The sequence below is a fragment of the Crassostrea angulata genome, chromosome 8 (assembly GCF_025612915.1).
Source record: "Crassostrea angulata isolate pt1a10 chromosome 8, ASM2561291v2, whole genome shotgun sequence".
In the NCBI taxonomy this organism is placed as follows: domain Eukaryota; kingdom Metazoa; phylum Mollusca; class Bivalvia; order Ostreida; family Ostreidae; genus Magallana; species Magallana angulata.
This window is the reverse complement of record NC_069118.1, coordinates 42,157,979-42,185,307: the sequence shown is the minus strand read 5'-3', so window position 1 is coordinate 42,185,307 and position 27,329 is coordinate 42,157,979. Positions and strand designations below refer to the sequence as shown.

The window sequence follows — 27,329 nt, the reverse complement described above, 5'->3', positions numbered from 1 at the left end:
TCGAGATTCGGTCTTCATTTTCCGTACGGCCTCGTTTTGGCGTTGATTGTAAATACACACAAAAAGACGTGACCAGTGGACAACTTCCGACATCATAACGATAGGTATGTTTTGGTTATGGTTTATATGATAAGATTATCTTACGTACATGTAAACAAACATGAGTCAATGCTCTGTGTAGTTGATCTGATTCCGTTTAGTTCTTTCGACAGGCCTCTGGTCATATTTCACTTTCAGCTGTGCAAAGCAGCGTTCATAGGTTACCTTTGTTATCGGCTTACTCTGTTACTTATGAAATAATATCTGTTGTATTTAAGATAACGATAACTACACTTTCTCTTTCGCCCTGTGTTTGGGTTTGATTTGGACAATGCAATACAAAATGTATTAGCCTCAGTAAAATTCTTTGTCGGCCAACACAACAGCCACGAAATCTTAACCATGACATGCGTAAAAAAATTCTACAGAGAGAGAGAGAGGATAGAGAGAGAGAGAGAGAGAGAGAGAGAGAGAGAGAGAGAGAGAGAGAGAGAGAGAGAGAGAGAGAGAGAGTCACCATACTTACATTGTAACTTACAGATGTATTAAGAGCTGGTAGTGGATATTGTTGTGAAACCGATATTATGTAGATGCATAAGCCTTAACTTATGATGAACAAACAAGGAATATGGTACATGTACTATTGATCATACAATACATAGATGAACAGATAGGTGTTTACTGGAAAGCGAACTGGACTGGACTGACTACTGGAGCTCCAGGTATTTGGGTTGGTAGTGGACCAGAGTCAGAGGTCATTTACATATTTAACAACATGTATTAGCATAATAATCTACATTTCACTACAATATCTATCAACAGAAATTAAGATATGACGTCGACACTTAAAATTAAATCCCAACTAAATGTTATTTGGTTTACAACAAAATTTTAACCCAAAGAATCTTTGCGTTTCTTCAGTTTCATATGCAATTAGCTGTAAAAGTATTAGTCATAAAATATTTATTGCAAAGGAACAACTTTCTGTCCACTTCACTCTGTTCCTAATGGAGTTCATGCAGGATTACAATGGGACATTTTGTTTATTGACTGCCAATATTAATATCGAGATGTAATATACATGTATTATAGCTGGGAAAATGTTATGTTATATATTAAATATGACAGAGGTTGTCTGCTGTAACCAATTTTGGTCTTGAAGGCCGGCTTCTGAATTGTAAAAACAAAAACCTGTTAGATGATTGTTTCATTTTGCATTTTCTGTGGGTGTGTTTATACTTCTACATAGTAACCCAGTGTTTTCTCCCCGTGTTGTTTTCAATTTTCCAGTTTTGCAAAACTATTTATCTTCACTTGAAGTTCTCTGGTAAACAATATTATAAATGCATGCACACTTTCTTCTAAACATGAACATGTAATGATGTATTGGCAGCAATATAACTGCAGCTATGTACAGTGTTTACAGAACTTTGGATATAGACCCCCTAAAATACTGTAAACGTATTATATTTAGCATGTACAATATTTGGCGAAAATTGGTTTTTGAACAAGTTGGCGTGGATTTGAATTAGCGTTTTCCTGAATGTGACTATTCTTATACATCAGGGTTGTCTCTAAAAAATGAAGTAGAAGGAGGAAATTAAAAAGTAAAAGGGGTCTAGGGGGTCTAGCTTATAGCTAGATTGTGTTTGAAATGCAATAATAGCCGGGTAATTACATCATTTTAGGCGGGGAAATTCTCCGCCCCCCGGGTCTTAGAGACAACCCTGTACATTTATGCATGGCATTTAGCGATGTACTTGATTTAGCGGAAGTATCGTTCTGCCAAAAGCGCTAAATACACAGCCAAATGTAGTACGTTTACAGTACTCAATACATGTACAGTTTTGATATTGATAATGCCACACATCATACAAAATTTTGATTGGTACTGTAACAATACATGTATATGGAAAGGGATTACTTTTCAACTCAGATCATTAAGTAATGAAATTTTCAGTCTTAATGTAATCAAGAATTTCAAAATGGTTTATTTTGGGGGTTAGAAGGGGTCTGAAGTCAATAGATTACTGGTAAAATGCTAAATAACTACAGGATATTTAACCCCTATATCATTATGACAACTCCTTTTTCATGTTTTTCATGATTTTGGTAGAATCTACATGCCTGAACCTGTGACTTTTAACTTTTATCTACAGACACTTGTCTGAAAAAAAGTATTATTTGAATTTATTACATAGTATAAAGAAAAAACAAAATGAAAAAATCTGAATTTTCTATGATGGAAAATGAAAAATCAATAGTGCAGTTCTCCTTTGTTCAGCTTTAAGAAGATAATATGCTTGGCCCAATGTGTGAGCTTTTTGAGACTGTTTATGAATGTCAGAGATTGGTGGAGAAGTTTTATAAGCTGTGGTTGATTGACAGCAGAGAAATGACAGGTTTAAGTGTGGGATTTATCGGTGACCACGGGGTGGGTTACAGCCTCTGACAGACTCTTACTCCATCTGACCGGTCACACCGCTGTCACGTACGTCGTGGATTGGTGGTGAGGATTATTCTCTGGCTATCAATGTTAAAAGTGGCTGACATGTTGTAGTGTTATATGGCCGTATACTATTATAAGTGTATAACTACTAATGGAGTAAGCTGTTACTAGGAACTCCCCTTGGGGAATTTAGAGTGACCAATTATATGGAGAGGAAAAATTCTGATTTCATTTCTTATTAAGGCGTCGAGCTAATGCTCGGCAGCCTTCTAGCGATCGTCTGGATTGGCAATCGTCCAAAAATTCATGCACTGCACCGCCTTTTAAATGCGCACAAAAAATAAGTTCCTTAAAGTGTTAAACGTATTACAAGATTTTTATTCCACTTATTAAACTACATTGTGTACAAAAAATCCAACTTTGCCTCCCTGGTTATTGATAACTCTTTGCATAATATTCAAGAATGGCGGATGAATACAAAAGGTGTAAACATTCACTAAATATTATTTTAGTTTATCGATTACATTTTTACTGGAGACCGTGCCCGATAGAAATAAAATTTGATATGTAAATTTATTTGTTATTGGGCACGGCCTCCAAAATGAATGTAAGCGATAAACGAAACTAGTGATTTTGTTGCAATAAATAAACACGATAATGCAGTTGGTTTGGTCGAGCAAAATATAGCACGTCTTGTGGATTTGTTTGTAAACAACCATACCATAGGTAATCTTGTTTCAAACGGGAATTGAAATAAATAAAAGTGTTTTATTATTATAATTAGAGACACACTGTAATCAATGTATTCACCTTGAAAAAAGTTCAAAGACTGTTTAAAGCAGAAAGAAAATATAATTTTTTTTAACTTTGAAATTTCTTTGATTTTTGTAACTATGATGAGTTATTGTATTATAAACGCATCACAACCTATTATATATGGAAATATAGTGATTTTTGTTTTTAAAGAACGCAAAACATAATTCATTACTTTTTTTATTCTAATATGTATTATTTGATATACGACTATTAGTACAAAAATTCAAATTATTGATATCTTTTTATCAATCTATATAAAAGAAAATGTCAGCTCGACGCCTTTGTGGCCGTTCCGGCCTTTGATTTTTAGTTTAATAGTTTTGATCTATTCTGCTTCCATCATGATGTTGTGTTTGTAATTGCTTTGAGGGATTATCTTAATGCATTTGATATGCATGCAGGTAAGGAACTGGCCCTTGGTAAAAAAGCTTGTGTCGATCACTGTGATGAAATAATTGTACATATTCCATATTCAGAGTGCACAAAAAAACCCCCACCAAATATTGGGATGTTGAGGCTTTATAAAATGTCTGAATGATTTATACCCAAAGCTATTTTTATAAAACCTTGATCAATTTTAATTTATGTAGGACTACTGAATCATATTCGCTATTAGAATAACGAATCAGACACTTGGCTAGCGAAGATTCTACTGAGTTGGCTGTACAAAGTCTGTCACTGAGTGAAGTTGGATGAAGTCAAATAGATTCAAGACAAATTAATTATATGGATTGTGAGGCTTGAGTTTTAGATTTGTCCTAATGTGCTTTTTGAAGCCAATGCCTGTGACAGGCAAATACATGTACATAATTGTAGTTATCAGTTGAAAACTTAACGATCTTCAATCCTCAGCAATGTTCGATAACTCTAAATTATCCGGAATATTTTATTGCACAGTAAATTTGCCTTTTATATAGACAAATTGAAGGGGATTGAGCCACCGTTTTGCTCCTGTACAACCTTTTTTTTTTTGCTAATCATGCTAATGTGATCTCAACTTTTATATTTATTCCATCCTATTCACTGTGGCCATAATTGCAATAACTTTGCCAAATGCATGTATACCATCAAAAAATTCCTTTTTTTTTATTACATATATAAACAATGATAAATTTTGAAGGATAAATAACATTTTTATGATGAATAAAAATTAAATACTTTGAGGATGAGGATTAGAGAACCTGAACAAATGTGTAAGATTTAAAAATATCAAGCGAAAATCACATCAATAATTATGTTTTGAAATAACATATCTTGTAATTAATATTGGATATTTCTAATAATGTATATTTCTCTAAACATGTTTCATCAAATAAAAAAAAAAGAAGCCTAAAGTAGCTATTGTCATGAATTTCAATATATCAGATACCCGTATTTGCCATTTTATCATGCAGTGCCAGGGGTGCTTCATAAGGACAATTTTTTAATATGTAATGTGATTCTGTGGTTAATTTCTGTATATGAAAAAAAAATGGCACGTTTATGGTAATTGCTTATTCCAACATTGAAAGGATTGCCACTACATTAATAAAATGAAAAGAAAGTCCTGGCTTTAGGAATGGATTCTCTTTTAATTACTCTCATATTTCATAGGTGTTGTTGAAAATTGCAGATTTAAAGCTGCTTATTTTGAAAACTGTTAGATAATGCCATTATTGTTATTAATATTTTTTTTTTGGTAATGGAATGGAAATTAATAGTTTATGTCCTAACAGGAAAATGATTCAATTATTTTTAATTTAAAGATATGATGTTGATTGAATGATATTGCTTTCAGTAATTCTATATAGATTGGTTGGTGAGGCCAAGGGGGAATGTCCAAATTGATAATTCTGAAGAACTATTAAATACTTTTAAAAAAAATCTTGCTGTGGACTTTCACTTATATAAGGAATAAGGAATCATTCTTTGAGTATTATGAGGTGATATTATTTTGGTTAGGGCATGATCAAATCCAATAAAGCCCGAAGGGCTTTTTGAAAGATTTGATCACGCCCCGACCGAAATTATCACCTCATAATATTTAAAGAATGATTCCTTATTACTTATATTTATATAATTTTAGGCCATCGTACGATAAAATATTTAAATATAAATAAACAAACCCCGCTGGCGCCTCAATTTGGCGTCATTTGTATTATGAGTTATATAGTACAAAATCGATACGTAGTGTTATCACAGGCAAAGACACTGGAAAATGTAAATATATTGTGATAAACACCTCCACTCTTTCAACAAAAAGTGATTCTATTTTAAAAATTAGATTGTAAACACTCAGGTGAACAGGTGACTGTTATTATATACATGGGTATAATACATGTAATAAATACCGATACCTGGTCAGAAATTTGACTGACTTGCTATCAATTCTGACTGTTGTTACCATACATTTGTGGTGCATTGAATCAGAGGGGGAAAAACCCCACCGTTATTAAAACCTGTTTGTAGAGCTTTACGTAGGTGACCTTAAGTCACCTTCTTAAGTAGTGCTGTTAAAGCGTAAGGGATAGGCAGTTTAACGTTTGTTTTGAATTTGTACTTTATTATATTGAGACCTCAGACATAGTAGTACATGTATAACACTGTAGGATTATCTCAGACGGCGAATGATTTTGTGAGAAATTGTATTGATTTTTGAAAAATTTGGATTGATTGTGATTTTTCAATTGGGAGAATTAATATGTGAAGTATGTTTTCGAGTTTGAGATGCGTACGTAATACATGTATCACAAACAGAGAGCCTCTTATAAAAGGGAGCATTTCCATGAGTTACATATTATTGATATGTCATGATACATGTACGCATATAAGTGTATTTGATTGAGATGAGTATAGTTTCAAATATACGCTGTCAGGTACGTAGTAAAGTGCCAGATACTCAGTGAGTCCAATAAATACAGTCAACGACGACTCGAGAAAATTCGGTGAGATATCTGGACACTGTCAGGTAAAAACATCTGAAGGGATTTCTCAGGAAGTGAATCAAAGGACTTGATTAGCAAGATCTCGAGACTTCGAGTGACGTAAATTGTGTATCTTGTCAATGGCCTCTGACTCCATCTTCATCTATTGAATTACAGGTGACTAGTGATTATGGGGGGAGACATTTCTCTGCAGTGCTGGAATGATGGTCTCGCATAGAAATCATCTTCATTGAAGGAAAATGGCGGATTCAGGTAGGTCTTAATATACATGTATAGATACATGAAATACAACTTCTTTAATTTTCTTTTAATGGTATAATCGCATAACTGATTAAAAATTGTGTCAGAAATACTTGTGCATGAATTGATTAGATATCTGTGTTGTAAGTAACTATAACCTCTTGGTCTGAAACATATTATGTGAATTAAATTGAATAAAAAGAAATATTTTAACATGTTGAACCACTCCCTTTAACTTGATTTATTAAGAAAATGTAAACATTTTTCTTCTTGGAAAAATTGTTGATAAAAAATTTGGTGTGTCACTTAGTGTAGTACATGTACTATTATATTTAGACTCAAGTAGATTTTATTCTTGGACAGTGTTATAAGCACTATACATTTACATTCCAAATATTTTTTGCATGTAAAGTGTGTGAAAAGATACTGCAGTTATAAGACTGTAACACACACAGGGTACTCAAAGGTTAGAATGACTAGTTTTATTATGACGTCACAAACGTTGAACGCTGTAAAATGCAACGTCACAAACGAGAATCAAAGTTCACACTTGTGGCTGTTACAGCGGCTCTTCCATTAATTTGAACTTTATACCCTTAGGATAAAACAGAAATTTTGACGTAAAAATCACATTTGCAGACAAGGAAAGAAGTTTTAAAAAATGTAAATATAAACATTAAATCATTATTTTTTGAAAGATATAGTCTCATAACTGCAGCGGTGTGTGCATACAAATTTTCATAATGCGCTAGCGCGCATTATTCAATTTGTAAACACACGCCGCTGCAGTTACGAGACTATATCTTTCAAAAAATAATGATTCAATGCTTAAATGACTTCCATAGCTTAATTTTGTCATTATTGATATTTTTAAATTTAGGTGTTGAATACACAATATTATTTGTACAGTTTGCTACGATTTTGAAGAATCCAACTGAAATGTTGTTGTATTGATAATATTTTAGCTTAAACCACTAACACTGTACTATTGGAATGGCACTATCTTTAGCCTTACTATGATGTCTCTCTGGATTTGCAATGTTGAATGTTTTGATCTAGAACATGTTGCACTCTGGAATCAGTATTAGATTATAAATATTATCCATGCATTTGCTAACTGAAATACTCCGATTCCCCCTCCCCCCCTTCCCAACCAATAACACGGCCACTGTCCTTCCCCTTCTTTCTCTCTCTCTCTCTCTCTCTCTCTCTCTCTCTCTCTCTCTCTCTCTCTCTCTCTCTCTCTCTCTCTCTCTCTCTGCAGTCTTTAAAACCTTATTGTATGGCCCTCTCACTTTGTGTAACCCATCAGTACACTGTACAATTAATTAGGAGAGGGTTTATGAAGGCTATAATTCCTGTTACAGTAACTTTAAATTCAATTGAGTATCATACATGCAACTATGTTTAAATTTTATTTGTACAATTTATTGAAGTACATTAATTATCATTATGTGTATATATGTATCATTATATGATGACAAGATAAGACTGTGTCAGTTGACTTTCTTTTCATCTGTACTGTTTAAGTGATTATTATAACTCAATGTGTTTCATCAGGCTTTGTATATTACTTAAACTATGGTATTACTTGATCCTGTCTTTAATTGATTTCTCTTCACTGAGATCACATTTATTAGGAATTGTAGAGAATTTATATCCTTCTTCCACTGCGTAAACCAAGGAACGCCATAGAAAGCAGAGACTCTCTGTCAAGGAAGAAAAAAAGAGTAAAAATCAATAGGCGTGAAATCGACGCAAAATGCATCTTGAGTTTTAAGGACGTCAATTCAACTGTTAAGTAATTGTCTCTGTGCATTGGGGTAAAGGCGACTGGCATTTTTATTGGTTAATCCTCCCTGTTACAGATTGTTTTGCAGACAAATAGTAGTTAATATTACTTGATTTGGGTCAAGGCCCCTATAAGCATAGTCCCATGAATATAGAATCTTGCCCTTTCGATAAATTGGATGGAATTGTATCGTAAATCTGCCATTGATATGAGCAATTTAAAGGGGATTTCGTACAGGTAGATTCAAACACACGCACACATGTATAAAGGGCTTTATTTGGTGTTTGTATAGTGAACATTCCTAATCAACCCAAGACTATATATAGACACAGGGCCCATTTCAGGTGTCAATAGAATGTTGAAGGAAAGAGAATCTGGAATCCGTCACTGTAATCATATCTCACAACGAAAGGAATCAACAATAATCACACTGAATTGATAAATGATACATATATAGATCCAGGGCGCAGAGAGTGCGTTTGTGACATTATGGTTATGAAGTATTTAGGAGTAATTTAATAATCCATATCCTCCCACCCTTTCCTTAATGTCATTAATTCAACCTCCTATTAACCCCATGCATTCCTTATTGCCCCATCTCAATCATCACCCCCCCCCCCCCCCCCCCCTTAAATGCTAGTAAGCTCTTTCAACATGTTCAATTGATTAAGGTTAACTATTTGAAAAAAAACCCAACTTACATGTAGATTTATAGTGTCATTTCTGCAGTAAATAATAATTTTATTTATGATTGAAAATTTGAATAATGTTCAATCCATCCCTATAGCAACATCTTTGTTTAACCATGTTAACCAACATAATGTTTAAATTGCAGTAACTGCATTCATGTATTAATGCACAAAATGAGAACAAACATGACACAGGTACATTCAAATGTTTATTTAGGATAAAACTTTCTAGTACCTAAATTGAGATATCCAAATTCACGCTGTGCCTATTTCAAGCCCAAAGGGAGGGTCTGAATCATTATCTATAGCAAAACCAATTAGTGTTTATTGTCCCAAATCATTTTAAGTATATTTATATGAATAGAAATAGTTTTGTTTCAATATATTATGGACTGACAGTTTCTCCGCATAAATTCCATTAAAATTATTATAAAGGAAGATGTGCATAAGAATTTGCCTCTAGTTGTTTTGGATAAACTCAGAGTGGTTCGATTTTTATAACACAAAAATCCTTTGTTCTTTAACATTACAGTACATGTTAATCATGAAGGGTTCAATTATGTACTCTGCTGGTGAAGTATTTATATTCTGCTCTGATGTAAGATGTTGCATAAAGGAGAGTTTTATCTGTTGAAGTTAACATTGCAAAGTTTGTGTTTAAAAAGAGGTTTTAAAAGGATTGAAGAATATGCAGGACTATATTTATCTATGATGCATGATGATATATGTTAAAACAATTGAAAACCCACTGCTGTTTTTCAAATTAAAAGTTATAATAAAAAAAATCATTCAGATATATTTATTATAAATTGCTTAGTATTATATAATTTCATTTACTGAACATTATACTCATGATAATTGTCAATTGCCAACCATAAATTTTTAATTTATTGTACAATTCCTCCAGCCGCCCCTACCCCACCCCCCACAAATGAACTTTGTCTACAGAAATAATATATATTGAAAAAAATGTATGTGGGTGTCCAAAGGTAGGAAAATTTATTATTTAGAATATAAAATATGCTAGTGAAAATAGATATTGCTGTAAACAAGCAAATACATGCATTACGTTGGCTCATAAATTAACAGCAAGTTAAAAAGTTTACCAGGATATGAACTTGGTTGATCACATGATCAATTCCTGTTAAGTCTGGATGGGTTCTCAGAAGATTTGATCACATACCAACCAAGTCATATCTCAGTGAACTTTTTAACATTGCATGCTGTGTATTACTTTAATATTTAAGTTTGAAAAAGGCAATCGTTTAGAATTATTAAAATACATGTTGCGGTAACTGTATTTTGAAATGTTTACAACAATGCAACCGTCAAGCGATAAGCATGTGCGATAATTATTGTGACGTCATAAAAAAGTTCACACAGAATTGAACATTCTCGCTATCCTACAGGTTCATATATGGAAGCATATTTGCAAATGTAAATGTTTGCTTTTGCAGATAAATAGTTATTAGAATCAACTTGAAAAGATATGATACAGCTGTAACTGTAAATATTGTGATGAAATTGTAGGGGGGAGAAAAGTACATCATATTCAAAAATATATGATCACACTCACTAGTCTGTTAAAATTTGCAAATACAATATGTAGTACAATATTTGACCTTAAAATACATTTTTCAAAATGTATAAAACACCCCTGTGCAAGGTTCGAACTCATGATCATCAGACTGTAGTCCACATTGACCAGTTGCTGATGTTTTATTAAAAAATATTCATATGTGCTACACTGTTATATAAATATAAGAATCACAGGTGCTTGTGGACTGGACCGTGCACTACCCCCCCCCCCCCCCCCCCCCCCCCCCCTTTTTCTATATATTTTTTTTCCAAAAAAAATTTTTATTTCTTTTATTAATTATCATTAACAACCCCTTATATATGTCTCCAGCCGAAAAATAAAAGAAATATCACGACTTGGTAGCATTTTATAATCACACTCGTTTCCCCTATATATATAAAGAGAAACGAGTGTGATTATAAAATGCTACCAAGTCGTGATATTTCTTTTATTTTTCGACTGGAGACATATATAAGGGGTTGTAAATGATAATTAATAAAAGAAATTAAAAAAAAATTTTGAAAAAAAAATATAAAAAAAAGGGGGGGGGGGGGGTAGTGCACGGTCCAGTCCACAAGCACCTGTGATAAGAATGTGAAAGCAAATATTTGTAAGGATCTGTTATGCTGAATTTTAATATTGTTTATTTTGAAAGAAAGCAATTTATAATGGATGTGTTTTAAAAACAAATATACATGTAACTTAATTCTTATTACATGTCACACAAAAATTGATGCAAAGTCATTGTGTTTTGTGTATATTTAATCCATTTAACTGAAATACAAGCGCATGCAGTTAAAGCTGTCTAATCCAAAACGAACGAGGAAGAAATACTTTGTCAAAATAAACGGGTTGTCTGAAATCATTGTGTGAAGACTAAAGTGTGTGGCAAGTAGTAAAATGGCAATGAAAAAAAAAATGGAGATTATTTTCAGTGATATGGATTGCATAGGTATTAGATGAGACAGTTTTTACTGTATTGTTGATAAACTATTTCAATCAACATGATCAGTTAGACACACCTAGTTTCAGATTTCATGTACACATATTAACAAGTTGTTATAATTTTTTCAATCCCTATGGAAACCAAGTTGTACACCCTTTAAAAAGATCAGATCATATAGAGGCCATTGAATGCCAGAGTTCCCTTTTCTGTGTTATTTGCTTCTGGAATATCAGTCTGACTCATTTGTTTTTCAAAACTGCATGTATTACATACATCATTATACGGCTTTAAAAAAACACAGTATTTATATACATAGATATGGCGATCCTCTTCTAAGAAGCTGCGTTAGGGCTCACTGAAAGTCAAATTGACCAATACTGGAATTGATGATTTTTATTTCACGGAGAGAGAAAGAGAAAGAGAGAAATATATTAAAGGATTTTGATATTGATTTGAGTGCAGATTTGTTTATACCTGTAATAGCTACGTTAATTGATTTCCATAACTTTTGATTGTATCATTATACAGGCGTCAATTATAATTAATAATTTACATATGAACAGATGACTATTAAGTATTTCCTTTGGATGTCAAAACAAGATAGATTTTTCAAGAATTGCAATTCAATTTATTTAATAGTTACAGTAATGGATGTTGATTTTCATTGTCTCTCTGATCCGCAGGTGCCACCATGACAACCCCGTCAACAGGAAATGGTGTGGAGGAAATCAAACCCAACCCAGGCTCAGGTAATAAACATCAACACAATGGGCTAAGAAGGATTAATACATTATTTATTATTGCTGCCTGATTCTTGCATATGCATTAACTATAAATTGTCCTCTTACTAGGTTTAATTAGATATTGTCTGCAGTCTTAATAATTGAATTAAGATTTGGAATGTTTACAGTAATCCTGTAAATTGTATACTGTAAACCAACTTTAATTGCAACAAATTTATATTCTTAGTTATCAATTATAATTAAAACTAGAAAATGACAACAAATTGAATTGCAAACTAGGGACAGCTAATGAGTGAGTGAGTTGATGGACAGCTTTTTTATAGTTAAAAAAAAGCTACAATAATTGAGCTATGAGAGAAATTTAATTACTATGGTTTGTGGTGCAGCAGCAATAATGCAAGGTATTGTCAAAATGACAAGGCACTGTAAATGTATTACAGTAAAACATGGTAATAGTGAACACGCTTATAAGGAATTGACACTTCGATCAAGTGATTTTCATTCCCCGTGACTTTATTACATGTTGTAATCTTGACGGATATAATGAATTATGCTTATAACAAAGTAAAATAGTCCATCCCTTGCACTTCGTTATAAGCGTGTTGTACTGTATATTTGACTGACAGTGTGTATTTCAATTAGTGTTTTTGGTGGAAAGCAGGTTCCCCAAAATCAAGTACATTGCTTAATGCCATGCATATTTGTATAAAGGGAGGATCACTTAAGTAATATGCTAGTTCAAGTACAGGCTGATTTTTGAAAAATTATTTTCCTCTAAATGATGTACATGTTAAGTGTAAAATTTTGCATACATTAAATTTGGTATACAGTACATACAATAAGACAATTACTGCTAACTGCCTGTTACTAACTTTAAGTGAGTACAGCTGTTGTACTGTATTTCTGTAAATCGTATAGGCAGCTGCTTTCTTATTGAGAGTCAGCGCTGCTGTTTTTCAATGTATTGTAAATCATATACTGGATGAGACATGCCTTCAGACTAAGTGCTGCGGTTTTACTGTATTACAGTAACTGTAAATCAATTAAATAACACAGATTTGTCTGAGCTCTGCTGTTTTACAGCATTACTGTAAATGATAATCATATTACACAATAAGAGAGGGCTTTTTGACCGAGTGTGTAAATTTACAATGCATATCCTCTTTACAGTATATTCAAGAACCAGAAAATAACGATTATACACAATGAGACACATTGCATGAATATTGTTGTTTTACAGCATTCCTGTAAATTTTATACACAATGAGACATTTCTGATTTACAGGCGTGATTGTGGACCAGCCTGACAACACGGAGTATGAACAGTCGCTCCAGATCGTGCTGGGGACGGTGTGCGGTGTCGTCGGACTGCTGGGTCTCATCATCGTGATCTCTCTGCTGTACAAGCTCTACAAGCGCCGCAATCTCCGCCACCACCGAGCACCTGGTAACTAATTAATATAACGTTATACTGTATACAGGGTTATTTTCGCTCAGTGTTATTTTCGCCCGTCTACACTTGCAAATGGTTTTGCCCCCATCTTAAATTCGCACAGACACAATTGTGTACTAAAGAGATACCTTGGAACATTGGTGTTTGCCCAGTCTTAAATTTGCCCGCTGACAACAATGGTGAAAGGGTGAAAATATAACAGGGTCGAATATTTCCATGTATACAGTATTACTACTGATCATGTTAAAAACTTTGGCTATGCGGTATGCATGAAAAAGAGAGAAAAAATATTTGTGAATGAAAACTTTCAGATCTATGTAACATAATCACCCTCATACCCTCTACAAACACAGAATTTGTCACTGTTATGACAAAAATTTACATATTATTGCCACTGTGTTTTAATTTATCCTCCATTGAAAAATGTTTTGTAGATCATCCAGAGGAAGAATTGAGTAGCTCGATCTCTATTGGTAGGTACTGATTTTAAATCTCTAAGATTTTGTTGTTTTATTACACTGACTGTGGATTAATTGATTTCATTAAATATTTTCCAATGTGAGCATCAATTTTGCTGGACGTGGTAGAAATGACAAATTTGAGGCTATGGAAATTCATATATTATGTAAATTGTCTCATGATAATTTTCATCTTCATTGAAAATTTGATTTCATGTATGAACTCAAGAACATAACCCAGGAAAAATTGGTGTTAAAAGAATAATTATAACTAGAGCAAAGCTCGTTGCAAAGCAACGAGTGGGTCTTCCGGTGGTGTCGAGAGTAAAGATAGAAGCTCCTGTAAGAAGCAGAGTTCTAAAACCAACTACAAAGAAAATAAAAAAATTTTTTTTTAAATAAATCGAATAATTCTTTGTACGACTTAACAATGTCTGAATGATTTCAAGAACGAATTAACAAAAACCTTTACAATTTCTAGAACGACTTAATAAAAAAAGTCCCGAATGTCTTCAAGTACGAGTTAACAATTTCCGAATTATTTTAGGTATGAGTTAATTTAACTTTTAAAATAACACTATTTTCTTAACCAAGAACGTGGAAACAAAATTTCCGGAAAACTCAATTTTTAAATCCCAATATTTTTGTAATGCATCGTCCGATTTTAAAACGGATTTCAGTTTTAAATTAAGCTTAATAAATGCTCCTTTGTTGCTTTATGACTTTTATCAAATTGTTGGTCAGAAAAGAGTTATTATAAAAAGACTTAATAGCCCTTCTGGTCCCTAATTTGAGGGGTGGGCCCTTTTTTTTATATCAAATTAAAGGTCTTGCTAATATAAACATATTTTGTTCTACAAATATTAACGAATGGTTAACCGTTATCGAGATATCTAAACAACTGTATTTTAGGGGCCGACCCTTTAACTCTTTACCGGGGCCACTAATAACAACATTTATGGTATCATATTGTTCAGAACATTATTTTGTTCAACATTGCTTTTAAAAAATATTTCTGCTTTTTCAGATATTTTAAAATGATCAAAGTTTTGAACTTCTGGCCCCTTGAAACCCCTAATTACGTAATATATGACTAAGGTATGATACTGTATAGATAAACAATTGTACAATGAACATTTTTGCTTCTATAATTAATAACAAATTATTGTTCAGTAAACAGTTCTTGTAAGAAGATTTAAGACCCCTCTTGACCCCTAATTGGAGGGGCCAGCCCCTTTTTATTGATATCAAATGAAAAGTCTTGCAAATATAAACATATTTTGTTCAACAAGTGTTCACGAAATGTTAACCCTTCTTCGGATATCTTTACAAATGTGTTTTAGGGGCCGGCCCTTTATCTCCTAAATGGGGTCATGAACAAAAAAATTTAAGGTAGCATATTGTACAGAACATTATTTTAAGCAACTTTTGTTCTACAATGCTTTTCAAAATATTTCTCCTTTTTCAGATATTAATGATCGAAATTTTGAAATTCTGGCCCCTTTAAACCCCTTATTACGTAACATATGACTTAGGTATGGTACTGTATAGATAAACAGCCGAACAATGAACAGTTTTGCTTCTATAATTAATAACAAATTATTATTCAGTAAAGAGTTATTGTAAGAAGACTTTAAAGCCCTCTTGGCCCCTAATTTGAGGGGCCAGTCCCTTTTTCTTGATATCAAAGGAAAGCCCGTGTAATTTGAAACAACTTTTGCATTACATCTTATCACAAAATATTTATACATCAAAAGATATCACAGAAAATGTGCAAAAATTTCGTGAAAAAATTTGGTGCCAATTTTCAGGTTCAGGCGAGCTTGGAGGCCTTTAGCAATTTTCATCATTGGAAGCATGGGGGTACATCTACATACATTCATCTACAATCCCTGAAAATTTCAAGCTTCTATCTTGATTAGTTTCGGAGAAGATGCGTGGACAAAATGACCCTAAAAAATTTACAAAATCGTCAATATCTGAAACCGGAAGTGACGTCATCATTTAGAAATTTTATTAAATGTAGCGCCGATCATGCTTTATTTTTCCTGAAAATTTTGTGCGAATCGGTTGGATAGTTTTTGAGAAATAGCGCTCCAAAAAAGTCAGAAAAAGAAAAAAAAGAATAACTAGAGCAAAGCTCGTTGCAAAGCAACGAGTGGGTCTTCCGTTAATGTCGGAAGTAAAGCTGGAAAATCCTGTAAGAAGCAGAGCTCTTAAACCAATAACAAGAGTAACTAAATTAAAAAGATGAAAAAAATTGAATTATTCCTGGTACGACTTAACAAAACCCGAATGATTTTAAGTACGATTTAACAAAAACCTTCTTGATTTCAAGAACAACTTAACAAAAAAATCCCAATAGGTTTAAATACGACTTAACAATTATTTTTGGTACGAGTTATTTTACTATAAACATTACGCTATCTTTTAAACCAAGGAAGCGGAAAGAAAATTTCCGGAAAAATCAATTTTTAAACCCAGATATCTCTGTTATGCATCGTCTGATTTTAAAACAGATTTCAGTTTTTAATTAAGCTTAATAAAAGCTGCTTTGTTGCTTTATAATAGTTATCATAAAAAAACTAAGTAGCCCTTGTACCCCCTAATTTGTGGGGCCAGCCCCTTTTTCTTGATATCAAATAAAAGGTCTCGCTAATATAAACATATTTTGTTCTACAAGTGTTCATGAATTGTAAACCGTTCTCGAGATATCTGTACAAATGTATTTTAGGGGCCGACCTTTTAACCCCTTACCGGGGCCACTAACAACAAAACTTTTAATTTAATATTGTTCAGAAAATTATTTTATACAACTTTTGTTCTACATTGCTTGTAAAAATATTTCTCCTTTTTCAGATATTAATGATCATAGTTTTGAGTTCTGGCCCCTTGAAACCCCAAATTACGTAATATATGACTTTTGTATGGTACTGTATAGATGAACAGCTGAACAATGACCATTTTTGCTTCTATAGTTAATAACAAAATATTGTTCAGTAAAGAGTTATTGTAAAAAGACATTAGAGCCCTTTTGGCCCCTAATTTGAGAGGTCGGCCCCTTTTTCTTGATATCAAATTTAAGGTCTTGCAAATTTAAACATATTTTGTTTAACAAGTATTCATGAAATGTTAACCGTTCTTGAGATATCTGTACGAATGTGTTTTAGGGGCCGACCCTTCAACTCCTAAATGGGGTCATAAACAAAAACATTAAAGGTAGCATATTGTAAAGAACACACTTTTAAGCAACTTTTGTTCTACATTGCTTTTTAAAATATTTCTCCTTTTTCAGATATTAATGATCATAGTTTTGAACTTCTGGTCCCTTGAAACCCTTTATTACGTAACATATGACTTAAGTATAATACTGTACAGATAAACAGCTGTACAATGAACATTTTTGCTTATATAATTGATAACAAATTATTGTTCAGTAAAGAGTAATTGTAAGAAGACTTTAGAGCCCCCTTGGCCCCTAATTTGAGGGGTCAGCCCCTTTTTCTTGATATCAAAGTAAAGCTCGTGAAAATTGAAACAACTTTTGCATTACATGTTTTAACAAATTATGTGCACATCGAACGGTATTACAGAAAATGTGCAAAAATTTCGTGGAGAAATTTGGTGCTTATTTTCAGGTTCAGGCGAGCTTCGAGGCCTTGAGCAATTTTCATAATTGGAAGCAAGGGGGTACATCTACAGACATTTATCTACAACCCCTGAAAATTTCAAGCTTCTATCTCGATTAGTTTCGGAGGAGATGCGTGGACAAAATGACCCTTAAAAATTTACAAAATCGTCTATATCTGAAACCGGAAGTGACGTCATCATGCAAAAATTTAATAATATGTAGCGACGATGATGTTCTACCACTCCTTAAAATTTCATGCAAATCGGTTGTGTAGTTTTTGAGAAATAACGCTCCAAAAAAGTCAGAAAAAGAAAAAAAAGAATAATAAGAATAAAGAACTAGAGCAAAGCTCGTTGCAAAGCAACGAGTGGGTCTTCCGTTAATGTCGGAAGTAAAGCTGGAAGTTCCTGTAAGAAGCAGAGCTCTTAAACCAATAACAAGAGTAACTAAAATATAAAATATGAAAAAAATCGAATTATTCCTGGTACGACTTAACAAAATACGAATGATTTTAAGTACGACTTAACAAACACCTATCAGATTTCAAGAACGACTTAAGAAAAAAAATCCGAATGTGTTCAAGTACGACTTAACAATTATTTTTGGTACAAGTTAATTTTACTTTAAACTTACGCTATTTTTTTAACCAAGGACGCGGAATCAAAATTTCCGGAAAAATCAATTTTTAAACCTCGATATCTCTGTAATGCATCGTCTGATTTTAAAACGGGTTTCGGTTTTAAATTAAGCTTAATAAAAGCTTTTTTGCTGCTTTATGATTAATATCAAATCATTGGTCAGAAAAGAGTTATTATGAAAATACTAAGTAGCCCTTCTGGCCCGTAATTTGAGGGGTCAGCCCCTTTTTCTTGATATCAAATAAAAGGTCTCGCTAATATAAACATATTTTGTTCTACAAGTGTTCATGAATTGTAAACTGTTCTCGAGATATCTGTACAAATGCGTTTTAGGGGCCGACCCTTTAACCCCTTACCGGGGCCACTAACAACAACATTTTTGGAATCATATGGTTAGGAACATTATTTTGAAGAACTTTTGTTCTACATTGCTTTAAAAAATATTTCTCCTTTTTCAGTTATTAATGATCAAAGTTTTGAGTTCTGGCCCCTTGAAACCCCTAATTACGTAATAAATGACTTAGTTATGGTACTGTATAGATAAACAGCTGTACAATGAACATTTTTGCTTCTATAATCAATAACAAATTATTGTTCAGTAAAAGTTATTGTAAGAAGATTTAAGACCCCTCTTGACCCCTAATTGGAGGGGCAAGCCCCTTTTTCTTGATATCAAATGAAAGGTCTTGCAAATATAAACATATTTTGTTCAACAAGTGTTCACAAAATGTTAACCGTTATTAGGATATCTTTACAAATGTGTTTTAGGGGCTGGCCCTTTATCTCCTAAATGGGGCCATGAACAAAAAAATTTAAGATGGCATATTGTACAGAACATTATTTTAAGCAACTTTTGTTCTACAATGCTTTTCAAAATATTTCTCCTTTTTCAGATATTAATGATCTAAATTTTGAATTTCTGGCCCCTTGAAACCCCTAATTACGTAACATATGACTTAAGTATGGTTTTGTATAGATAAACAGCCCAACAATGAACATTTTTGCTTCTATAATTGATAACAAATTATTGTTCACTAAAAGGTTATTGCAAATATACTTTAGAGCCCTCTTGGCCCCTAATTTGAGGGGCCAGCCCCTTTTTCTTGATATCAAATAAAAGCCCGTGCAAATTGAAACAACTTTTGCTTTACATGTTTTAACAAAATATTTATTCGTCAAAAGATATTACGGAAAAAGTGCGAAAATTTTGTGAAAAAATTTGGTGCTAATTTTCAGGTTCAGGCGAGCTTCTAGGCCTTGCGCATTTTTCGCAATTGGAAGCATGGAGGGAAATCTACATACATTCATCTACAATCCCTGCAAATTTCAAGCTTTTATCATGATTAGTTTCAGAGAAGATGCGTGGACAAAATGACCCTGAAAAAATTGCAATATCGTTCATATCTGAAACCGGAAGTGACGTAATCATTTACAATTTTAGTAATCAGCAGCGACATTGATGCTTTATAACTCCTAAAAATTTGGTGTAAATCGGTTGAATAGTTTCTGAGAAATAACGCTCCAAAAAAGTCAGAAAAAGAAAAAAAAGTATAATAATAAAGAAAAAGAAACCGTAGAATAACAAGAGGGTCTTCCGTTGGAAACGGAAGACCCTAAAAAGAAACCGTAGAATAACAAGAGGGTCTTCCGTTGGAAACGGAAGACCCTAATAAAGAAAAAGAAACCGTAGAATAACAAGAGGGTCTTCCGTTGGAAACGGAAGACCCTAATGAAACCATAAAATACTTTATCTCTCCGTTCTTTTTTTTTTTTACTCCCATATTTTTTATGATGTACTTCCTGTGCACATGGTACAAAAGTTGAAAGTTGGAAAGACTTACTAACAGATAAAATTCTAGGGTGATGAATTCTTTTTAGATTGGATTATAACATAATATACAGTTACCACGTGTTACCGTATTATCATTTTATTGTCAGATGTTCATATTAACAATCATTGCAGTATCTGTGAAAAATTCACAGTTTGATTTGCAATTGAGGAGTGGGCTTATTAGGATTCATTTTCAAGTCTTAATATACACCAGCTTTGAGGGCTTTTTAATTAATTACTCATCTAAACATTTCTATTTTCAGGCTTTGCTTTCTCAGATATCTCAACAATAATTATTTTAAAATGTCTTTATATACCATCCCTAGTATTGCTCTGTCGAAGTGTATTTGCCTGTTGTAACTTTATAATAGACTTGTCTCTGGTATACTGATTTAAAAGGGAGTCTAGATCAGGCAAAGGTTATGGTCTAACTGTATCTTGGTCCAGACTCTTGTGAAGGTCAGTTGAGTGTGACAGAAATCACGGTTATAATTTTGAGCGGTCCTCTCAGTTGACCACAGTCTGCAACTGAACAAATCTCCTATCATTTCTTGTCCTTGAGACCTATGCTGCAGATGTTGTCTGCTTAGGTTTAAGACTTTTAGTCAAAGTTAAGGCATCAAACCAAATGCAGTCTATCATTGAAAATAGGGTTCATTGAAAATGCCAATATTCATTCACTATTCGTGGGTGTGATCTTTATTAGATAGGGTTTTCCCATGTTTGTTTAAAGTTTTTGATCTCTAAATTTCATTGCCCTTTGCAGTTGAGTTGTTTTTAGTTTGAATCGTTCAGTCAGTCTAGACTTGTAGAAACTAATACTGCTGCTATTTTGTCCATTTTATTTGTGTTTACAAGATAAAAGTTACTTAACCTCATATTAATTCACCAGGTGTATTGTCTATCGACTTTGTGATCTATAAATATGACATCTGCTGTAATGTGAATTTTTAGAGTATTATATAATTATAATTAACTACTTCGCAACCCAGCTGTTAATAGTCATGTGTCTCATTTCATATTTATTCTTGAAAAGACATCTTGTCCTCACTCTGAACTCTGAATAACTCCATTGCATAATTCTAGTCACAAAAATATACTGTAAGTTTGGAGCAAGTGCAAAATTTTTAAAAAATGGAGAATGAATTCCCTTATCTTAATCAACAGTTCCAAACTCATTCTAGAACAAAAAAAATTTATCAGGTCCATCTTTCATTAAGATGTGATACATTCCTGAAAATCTTTTAATTAGATCTATTGAAACTTTCAACTTCTTTTAATGATTGCCATTTTGTATTTGCAGACTTGGATCAGAAGCAGATTCCTACGATACTGCTGTTGTATGCATTCGACTGTCCGGCCCATGAGAAGGTGGTCTCTGCTTTGGCTGGCTTCCTCATTGACACCTGCAACTGTAACGTACACCTTGATATATTCGAAGACCAGATCATTCACGAGCGGGGGCTGGACGACTGGTTGATTGACAGGCTTCAAGAGGCGGATTTTATTATAGTGCTCTGTTCTGTGGGAGCGCGGCTCCGATGCACCAAAAAACGGGTCAGGTTCAAAAGCGACCCGTATCGAACCGTTCCCGATTACTTTGCTGTCGCTGTGGATTATGTGGCTGAGAAAATGCGAGTGGAGAGACTTAAAGGTTTACCCATGTCTCGGTTCATCGTAGCTTATATGGATTATTCTTACAGCAGTGATATTCCCCATCAGATAGAGATGGGAACCAAGTTTCACCTGATGAAAGACATTACCAAACTGTTCTGCCATGTGCATGGGATAAATAGTTCAGACAGTAGTGTCAAGTTTGGCAATCTGCCCCCCTCAGCCATCGACCAGTATTATGAGAACTCGGAAAATGGCCTGGAGCTTCAAGTTGCCATCGAATCGGCGAAAGAATTCTTCAAATGCAATCCAAACTGGGTGGAGGACAGCATGGAAGCTCTACCTCCGCCCTGCTCCAAGTCGAAATCTCGCCCCTCAAGGAAGAGATCATTGGAGCCCTTGCTCGGGGAATCTCCATGTGATCCCAGAATGGTGGAAGCCAAAGTGGAAGTACATCAACAGAACATTTCTCCAAAGCCAAGTGAACAAAATCAAAGGTTGTCGCCACAAAAGTCGCCATCAAGACAGAACGATTCGTTCAAAGTCAAGAACAGGTACTCTGCCGACATTGAGACGATTCCATGTATCCTGTGTGGGCAAGTTGACCACTGCAGTGAAAATTACACCTGCAAGGGGAGAGAATTCAGGAAAAGCAGCCATGATGACGATGAAGACAGTGATTTTTCCTCTATCCGCGTCAAAAGTCGTTCCATGCCTACTATGTGTAGTTTAAGTTTGAACAGCTCTCAGACAGTATATCATCAGGTGGAAGTTCACAAGGAGTGGAAAATGAGTGAAAGCCAGCTGTCGGATGAGACAGAATCTCAGGAATACGAGTCGAGTCGAGACTTAGACGACCTTGAGCGAGACTTGCAGTCCATCATCGCCCCTCAGTCCACCCAAGCCAAAACTAGGTCGCTGCCCAACCCGGTACTGTATGGACAGATGAACGTTCTCCCCAAAGTGTCAAAGTTCCCCGTTACCCACCAGAGTAGTTCCTCCTCAAGCATGGGGTCCATTCAGGACATGATCCTCTAGGCCAAAGGTCGATGTCATTGGTTGGTCTTTTGTTTGTAATCGGACATTTTGTCCCTCTGTTCAAAAAATTGTTGTCTTTCTTTTTTTTTCGAAAGAAAAAATTGTACGGCTTCTAGATTTATTTATGTCATTATGAAGGAAACATAAAGTTCATGTAGATGTCTTAATTCATTCGACTAAATGACCTCATTTGTTTGTTAATTGATTCAGGTCCATTCTAGGTGTTGTTCTGATGTTGAAACAGATGCTCATGTACTTAACGTCCCTTTTTATTATTTCATAACCTTAGTACACCGCTTATCATGATGATGAAAAGTATTAATCATTTATTAATGTTCAAAAGGAATTTCACAGAATGATTTTTAAGTTTCGGGGGGAGGGGGGGGGATATTTGGATATTTTTTTAATAATTGAGGGGGAAAACAAACTTGGAATAATTGGATGCTGTTGTATGTATGGTACAAATTAAGCTAGATGAGTACTTCAGGTGTGCTCTACTTTGCTCTAAATGCTCTCACTGTTTTGATTGATATTAAAATACATCGGAAAGTCACCTAATTTGTTGTGACCATTGAATGTTAAGCCACATATTAGGTGGCTCACTACACCTTGAAATATTTTCTCAAATCAGCAGAAAATTACTTGATTATGATAGATATCAGAATGGATAAGAAGTATTTAAGTCAAATAGGCAAAAAGATGTGCAATTTTTGATGAAAAATTACATTTTCGAAAATTTAATTTAGTAAACATGAACAAAAGCTCCAAGCGGATTTGAACTCATGATCTGCCGTTCAGAAGCCCAATTCTTTAACGACTGAGCTTTGACGATATACAACCGAATCGAACAATATAAACAGTTTTACAAAACATTTAGATCGCCATCTTGTGACGTAGTGTCTTAAAAAGTATAAGTCTCGGTGTAGTGAGGTACCTTAAGGGATGATGCTACATTGAACATGTTTTATCATTATTCATCATAAGAAATGGCATCTCCTGAAAAGAACTCTGAAAATACATAAATTTATTGTTTTATAAAAGAAATAAACGTTTATACTGTATATGTGAGAATTAATTAGTTATATTTAACAATTTATATACTATTAAATGTTATATTTTGTAATTTATTAAACATGTTGATTGAAGATATGTAGACTTACAATTGTACATTGTACTTTTCTGAGGTATACTGGCACACAGGGGCCTTTGAAATTAATTTTAAAATGGTCTTGGCCCCTGTGTACTAGCATAGCAACTTATCAGCTCCAACATATGTTAGAACTTCAAATTACATTTACATTGAACATGTTGAATATGACATTCATTGCATATTTTTTTTGTAAAAAAAAAAAAATTCATCCCTTTACATGTACCCCATTTTTGAAGCATGGACAGTGATTCCTAAGTTTTGGGAAAGAGTGCTTTAAGAGAATGTGCAATAGGTTGGGAGGCAAACATGCCTTTGATTTTTCATGAAGAGGTGTGTGGCTTTTGTATGGTTCAGGTCTAAGAGGACCCGGATGTTAATTTTTCTGCATTTCATAATGTGATACTAAAGTGGAAATTACAAATGAAAATGTATGAAGTTGATATACGTGTATTAATATTTTGATTTTGTTTGGGATTGGGGAGGGGGTTGGTTATATAAAGTGTTCGAGATTTGATTGAGAAGGCTATTTCTATTGTGTGAAGGCAGTTTTGCTAATATCATGTTTTCAATGTACTTTGATTATTTTGAAAATGATCATCATTTATTTTTTGGATCCTCACAGAATGTTACTCTTACCATGCTTACAGCGTCTGATCTTTCATTTGATTGTGTTCAGATTTTCTCACCAGATATTGCAGTGAGCAAGACGCTTCCTTGTCTTAACTTACCTACCTAAACTGTATTGTATAGATACACACCTGACATATATATATATTGTAAATCACTTGATTATCAGTTATGTGTGTGATATTATGTTATCCCTGTGTGTTGTGAGAGTGTCTCAATTGTTTTGAAACTGTATTTTAATTTATTTTTTCACATTAACTCTATCAGTAATGAAAGTTTGATTACATGTATTATGGTTTTTGGCTTCCATGAGAAAAATGATCCTTTGTCAAGGAGCTGGTCACAGTATTCAACAGTACCGTATTAATCCTTTTAATCCCTCGTGCTCTTACATTCACCACGTTTAGAGATGTTCTGTTTTCAAATTATTAGAATGTTAATGTGAATTATGTGTTATTTGATACTTTTACGGGCTTAGAAAAAGTAACATGAAATTAAATCTTACACAAATACTATAATTTTTACAACATTTGCAGTATGATGATTTTCCACTTTGGCAATACTAGTATTGTAAGCATCAAGGGTGTTTTATTCGAGAAATACGGTATTTGAAAAACATATCATTGCTTATTTTAGAATGAAGCCAGGTAAAAAAAAAAAAAAGGAAATACATGTATATGATATACATGAAAAATATACTCAATTCTTCTTTTGATGATTTTTTGATTAAAGTTGTCTTTCCTGATCTATTTTTTTTTACTACTTTGTCGTTACATTGCAGGAAAGGCTATGTTATGATGATTTTTTTTTTACTATGTCGCTACATTGCAGAAAAGGCTATGTAATGACGCCACATTGCAGGAAAGGCTATGTAATGATGATTTTTTTTTTTTACTATGTCGCGACATTGCAGAAAAGGCTATGTAATGATGAATGAATAGGAATTGTTTTAAAAAGATTTTTTTTTTGGTATTTTTAAATTGTTCCTGTATTTGTATTGTTCCGTGCGTCTTTGGTTGATTTTGAATTCGATTTATATATATGTACATGTATAAAAGAATTGAAGCTAATTTAAACATACAATGCAAATCTGTTTTTTAAGTATTAAATGCATCATATAAGTGTAATGTGTACGTCTTCTTTATCAGAAAAAAGCGTTGGGACTGGTTTAAGGTGGCTCACTACATTTAAAAATTCATCATAGAGATATAAATATTGTAAATATTAAAAATTCTAAACTGGTGAAAACATGTTATCATTGCAAATTAGTACAGAGAACTTAGCTGCAGGTCTGTAGCTCCCGGTCTGAAAAAATTCGGATGGAGGACCAGGTCGTCCATTCGAATTTTTTTAGACCTGCAGCTACAGAGAACTTGTATGTTTTTCTGCAATGCTAACTACGTTCATGACCACATGAAACACCGAAGTTTAATTGAATAACTCTATATATGTATAGTATACATGTTCATGTGAAGTTTCATAAACTTACTCCATATAACTATGTAAATTACAACATCGTGGCTACTGTATACAAACATCACTTTTCTTTTAAAAATAGATTAAAGACCGCACAGCATTTTAATGATTGACATTAAGCAAGGTAAATTATTTTACGTAAACTACCATTATTTTCGCCTCAGGAAATTCTTTTCTTTGCGAAATGACATTAAGAAAAACTTTAAATTCAGAGTTTTCATATACGGAGAATATAGAACAATATAGCATCATAAGTACATGTCGGGTAATTATCACCTTATTTTACCGGGGACCATGGTATACAGTTTATGCATGTACTTTTGAATTGTATATTATGTCTGACCTCATTTACCATTTTATGGCTTGATTCAATAAACTGAACTGAATTCTTTTGGAGGTTACATGTAGAAAATCGCTACAAATTTGATTTATTTATTGACTCTAGATTCTGTATCGTGCAGTAAAAAAGGAAGGTAATGATTAATAAATACTAGTACATTGTATACTACTTTAGCAATAAAATACATCTTTCTGTAGTGAGCATAGCGTTATAAACTACAGTAACTTTCTTTTTTTTTTTTGCTGACGTAATTATTCGCATCAGTTCAAATTCCATTATTACCTAAACAAAATTTCTTTTTATTCTTATGCTGTAGTTGTTTTTTTTTTAACTTTAAGGAAGTAAGAGCTTCTATGCAATTATGAACTTTTTTACACGGTTGTTTTAATGTGTGTGTGTGTGTATTAGAAGATATTCAAACATATTCAAATGCAAGTTACAACTTTGCGTTAAAAAAATAGTTGCGCATAACACTATTGGTGTTTCTGAAGAAATATACCGGGTATTCCTTAATTTCATATGAATTTTATTAGACCTAAGACAATAAATCTTAAGAAAGTTTTTTCGAAGTCCATAATGATTAAAACAAATATTACAAAAGGAATTGTCATGTTGTAAATTTTGAATTGACTGGGTGACTGTAAATACAAAATTTACAACTGTCATGTTGTAAATTTTGTATTTACACCCACCCAGTAAATTCCAAATTTACAACATGACAGAATAGTTAAAATGAAAGTATTAAGCGAAGATACATGTATGAATTAAATTAAAAGATATTTAATATCTTGTTGTAATTAAAAGATTTTTACATTCATAAATTATCCATTTTACGATTTATATCAAACACACACAA

The 27,329-nt window shown here is 33.3% G+C and overlaps 1 protein-coding gene across 1 annotated transcript; it reads left to right on the top strand.

Moving 5' to 3' along the window:
- On the top strand, positions 1 to 25,784 carry LOC128159636 (interleukin-17 receptor D-like). Its single transcript, XM_052822784.1, has 6 exons — positions 1 to 104; positions 6,385 to 6,480; positions 12,158 to 12,223; positions 13,503 to 13,664; positions 14,105 to 14,143; positions 21,532 to 25,784. The coding sequence occupies exons 2-6, from the start codon at positions 6,468 to 6,470 to the stop codon at positions 22,878 to 22,880; spliced, it is 1,629 nt and encodes a 542-aa protein (XP_052678744.1). The 5' UTR covers positions 1 to 104; positions 6,385 to 6,467; the 3' UTR covers positions 22,881 to 25,784.
- The last annotated feature ends 1,545 nt before the right edge of the window (positions 25,785 to 27,329 follow it).